The 3089-nt window shown below is 36.6% G+C and overlaps 1 protein-coding gene across 1 annotated transcript; it reads left to right on the top strand.

Moving 5' to 3' along the window:
* The first annotated feature begins 483 nt into the window (after positions 1-483).
* Positions 484-2019, top strand: LOC110409230 (wound-responsive protein-like protein). The gene is made up of 2 exons (XM_021418506.2): positions 484-644; positions 1501-2019. Exons 1-2 carry the CDS (start codon positions 574-576, stop codon positions 1571-1573), a joined length of 144 nt encoding a protein of 47 aa, XP_021274181.1. The 5' UTR covers positions 484-573; the 3' UTR covers positions 1574-2019.
* Positions 2020-3089: the final 1070 nt, after the last annotated feature.

Here is a 3089-nt window from a genome sequence, read left to right as displayed (position 1 = left end):
TTGAGATAGGCTAAATAGCCTAGGCATAAGAGTGTAATTTGATGTGAACTCTAATATTTAATTATGTATATTTAGATTTTGATGTAGATTAGGTTGGATTAAGATTAGGATTCAACTCATCCAAATCAAATCTTTTAAGCATTATTTTTATTTTGTAAATTTTATTTAGATAATAAATTATTAACTTATAAATAGACTTCTCACTTCATTTGTAAGCATACTCTTAAATAAGATCTTTTTATTTCTTTTAAATAATTGCCTTCATAATTGCTCTTCCAATGTTGTAATTCAATTTTATTAATTTTTAGGTATATGGGTGTTAATAATGGTTTAACGAGAGTCCATGGATAAAGTGAAATCCTATGAGCCTGTCACTTGGGTTGGAGTCCTTGAGGAAGCCCAAAACTCCGTATGGGGGAGGCTCAATACAAAGAGAAAACCCAAACACTTGACTCAACTCTCACTATAAAGTCCGTTCTGTAAGACCCAAAATCCCAACACTGTTCTAACACCCAAGGTTATAGAAGCTGCGTGAGCGTAAGCAAATAAAGATAGCTAGGGTTTCCTTTGACAATGATCTACGACGTCAATTCTCCTCTCTTCCGCTCATTCCTCAGCCAGAAGGGCGGCTCCTCCGACAAGAGGTTCCTCCCTCTCTCCCTCGTTATCTTTATATTTGAATTTATTTATTGTGTATATTTGTTTTTGTTTTTAGTTGTCTGTGGTTGCTTTTGTGTGTGTGTTTCTGTGTGTGTTCTGAGTTTCAGTGTGTGATTAACGTGAATGGTTATATTCATTTTGAGTTGAATGAGTATGAAACGGTGATTGATTCCTTGTTCTTTTGTAAAGATTAAAGTTCCATTAGGCATTTTAATGGGACGTTGGTAAAAGGGGAAATCGTATGACGTGCTTCCTTTGGACTCCAGCTGAAACTTGTCAAGATGTACTATGTAATTGTTCTTTTGAATCATTTAAAATATGCTTTCCAGCTATTCGGTGACATATTGGAGTAAGTTTTCTGAAAGATTGTGATAATTAACAACATGAATCTGATGATTAGAATAAGATAGCTTGTGTCCAATTTGTTGACCTTTCTATAAGCACATGGTCTAGCTAGCTGGTTTATTGTGTGATTGATTTTATCTTATATAAGATGGATTTACTAGTGATGTTAAATGCTTTAGGTGATTACGGTTCCTGAACCTGGTGCTTTTAATTTTGCAATAGGACCATTAATGTCTCATCAGTACAGGACGTTATGTGATAACACCGCAACTTACAGCTTAGGAAGCTTTGTAGCTTTATTTTCTCTCTATCTGTCATTCTCGATGTTTTTGGCTTATGCTACAAAAGAGGATTACATGTTGGTCTTCTCATTCATCATTTCAAAATCGACCAGTTGGTTTTTACCTTGAACTGCTGAGATCTTATTGTAAGAGAAGGTTTTGTTCTGATGACATACTTCTAATGCGTGGATGTAACTTTTGCTTGGCCTCTCAGGAAAATGGAGGAGCAGAAGCCGAAGGAACAGAGACCCAAAGCAAGTGAGAATAAGCCAGTCATGACAGAGTAACTGGTATCGTTTGCTTAGAATGCTTTAAGATGGGAGAGGTAGTGGATGTTTTAAAATGCTACGGTAATTGTTATGAGAAGTCTGATATGTTTTAGGATGGAAATGATTGTGGATGTTTTAAAGCACTATCATAATGATCTTGTTTCTTATTTGTGGTGGAATGAGCTTGTTCTTATCCCGCTTTCAAGCTATTATTGTAATTTTCTGTTGTTATGGATGTTGTTAAGTTGGTGGTGGAATATCAATAGTTTTATCCACAATGAGGGCATTAATTCTATTAAGCAATTCCAAGCTGTAGGGCTTGAGTTGGCTTTAGGAATTAGGAGTAGCAAGGGCGCTACTTTATCCATTGTGCTATGCTGGCACAGCTCATAAAGTGTGTACGTGGATTTTGTGTAAAATGCTTATATTAACATGGATGTGGTTTCAGATTTTTATGCCACCTACATAGTCAGAGTTGTGACGGGCTGACATCTCAACCACACTGTATGGCTCTTTTAGTTGCATTAGTTTTGTTGTTCTAAACTTTTTAAATCTGTGTTCCGGTGTTGTCCTGGAGGCTGGTCAGGGTATAAAAACTTTATTTTCAAGGGACTTTCAGTCCTAAAAGAAAGAAAGAAAACCTTTATTAGCTAGTATTGTGTAGTCTTCAAAATTTTAATTTTGTTCAATATTAGATTGGATGAGCATCTCACTTTGAATTTGATTAATGGCGTTAATATTACGTAGAAAGCCTTTGAAGAAAATTTTACTTAATCAAAAGTATGTATGGGTAATAACTTTTATTGAGAATGAAACCTGTAAATGAGATTTAATTGTTCCCCACAATCTTGAGGGCAACCTGAATCCGCCCTGATTCTACCCTGGTCTCTTCTCTGCCTATTCTTTTACAGTGCTCTGCTTGAGCCGTAGCTTCTTGTTTCATCGAGAGGGTACCCTTTCTGCAGATTGCTGTAAAGATAAACTTCTCCCAATGGGCAAAAGGCCTAAATCCAATGGCAACCATTCTCTATGCGGGAGACATGTGGACATCGTGGACAGTTGGGTCCCGACTGTTTCATCATAGTATACGGGGCCATTATGAGTTTACGACGAAGCTGGCTTTTTTGGGTCTGCAGGGCCGAATCTATCTTCAATTCTCTGTAGCTTGGTTAATCATTCTAACTGTGGGTGATATAAATCAATCCTGTTTTACTTACAAGACTGTAACTCTCAGTTATCGAGATGTCTAATGAAGCTGTACCATTCCAATGCCGGTGTTAATTTCAATATATTTACAAACATGATAAGTGAGTTTGGATTTCTCAAGCTCAAAGTTCTGAGGACCTAAGACGCAGTTTTGGTTGAGCCGCTGCTACATTACCACTCTATTTAACTTCACCTCAGTTCTAAACTTAAAAGTTTGCTAATGCATCAAATTTAAGGTAGAAAGAGTGGGTTGTGAAATTGCGTAAAGCAGACGAATGTTGTGGAGATGGTGTCATATCTGACTGATTATTTTTTATTTGAGCCTATG

The sequence above is a fragment of the Theobroma umbraticum genome, unplaced genomic scaffold, assembly GCF_002168275.2.
Source record: "Theobroma umbraticum cultivar Fairchild unplaced genomic scaffold, ASM216827v3 scaffold_44.0, whole genome shotgun sequence".
NCBI classification, from domain to species: domain Eukaryota; kingdom Viridiplantae; phylum Streptophyta; class Magnoliopsida; order Malvales; family Malvaceae; genus Theobroma; species Theobroma umbraticum.
Note: the sequence above shows the minus strand (reverse complement) of the source record. Positions and strands in the feature narration are given on the sequence as shown.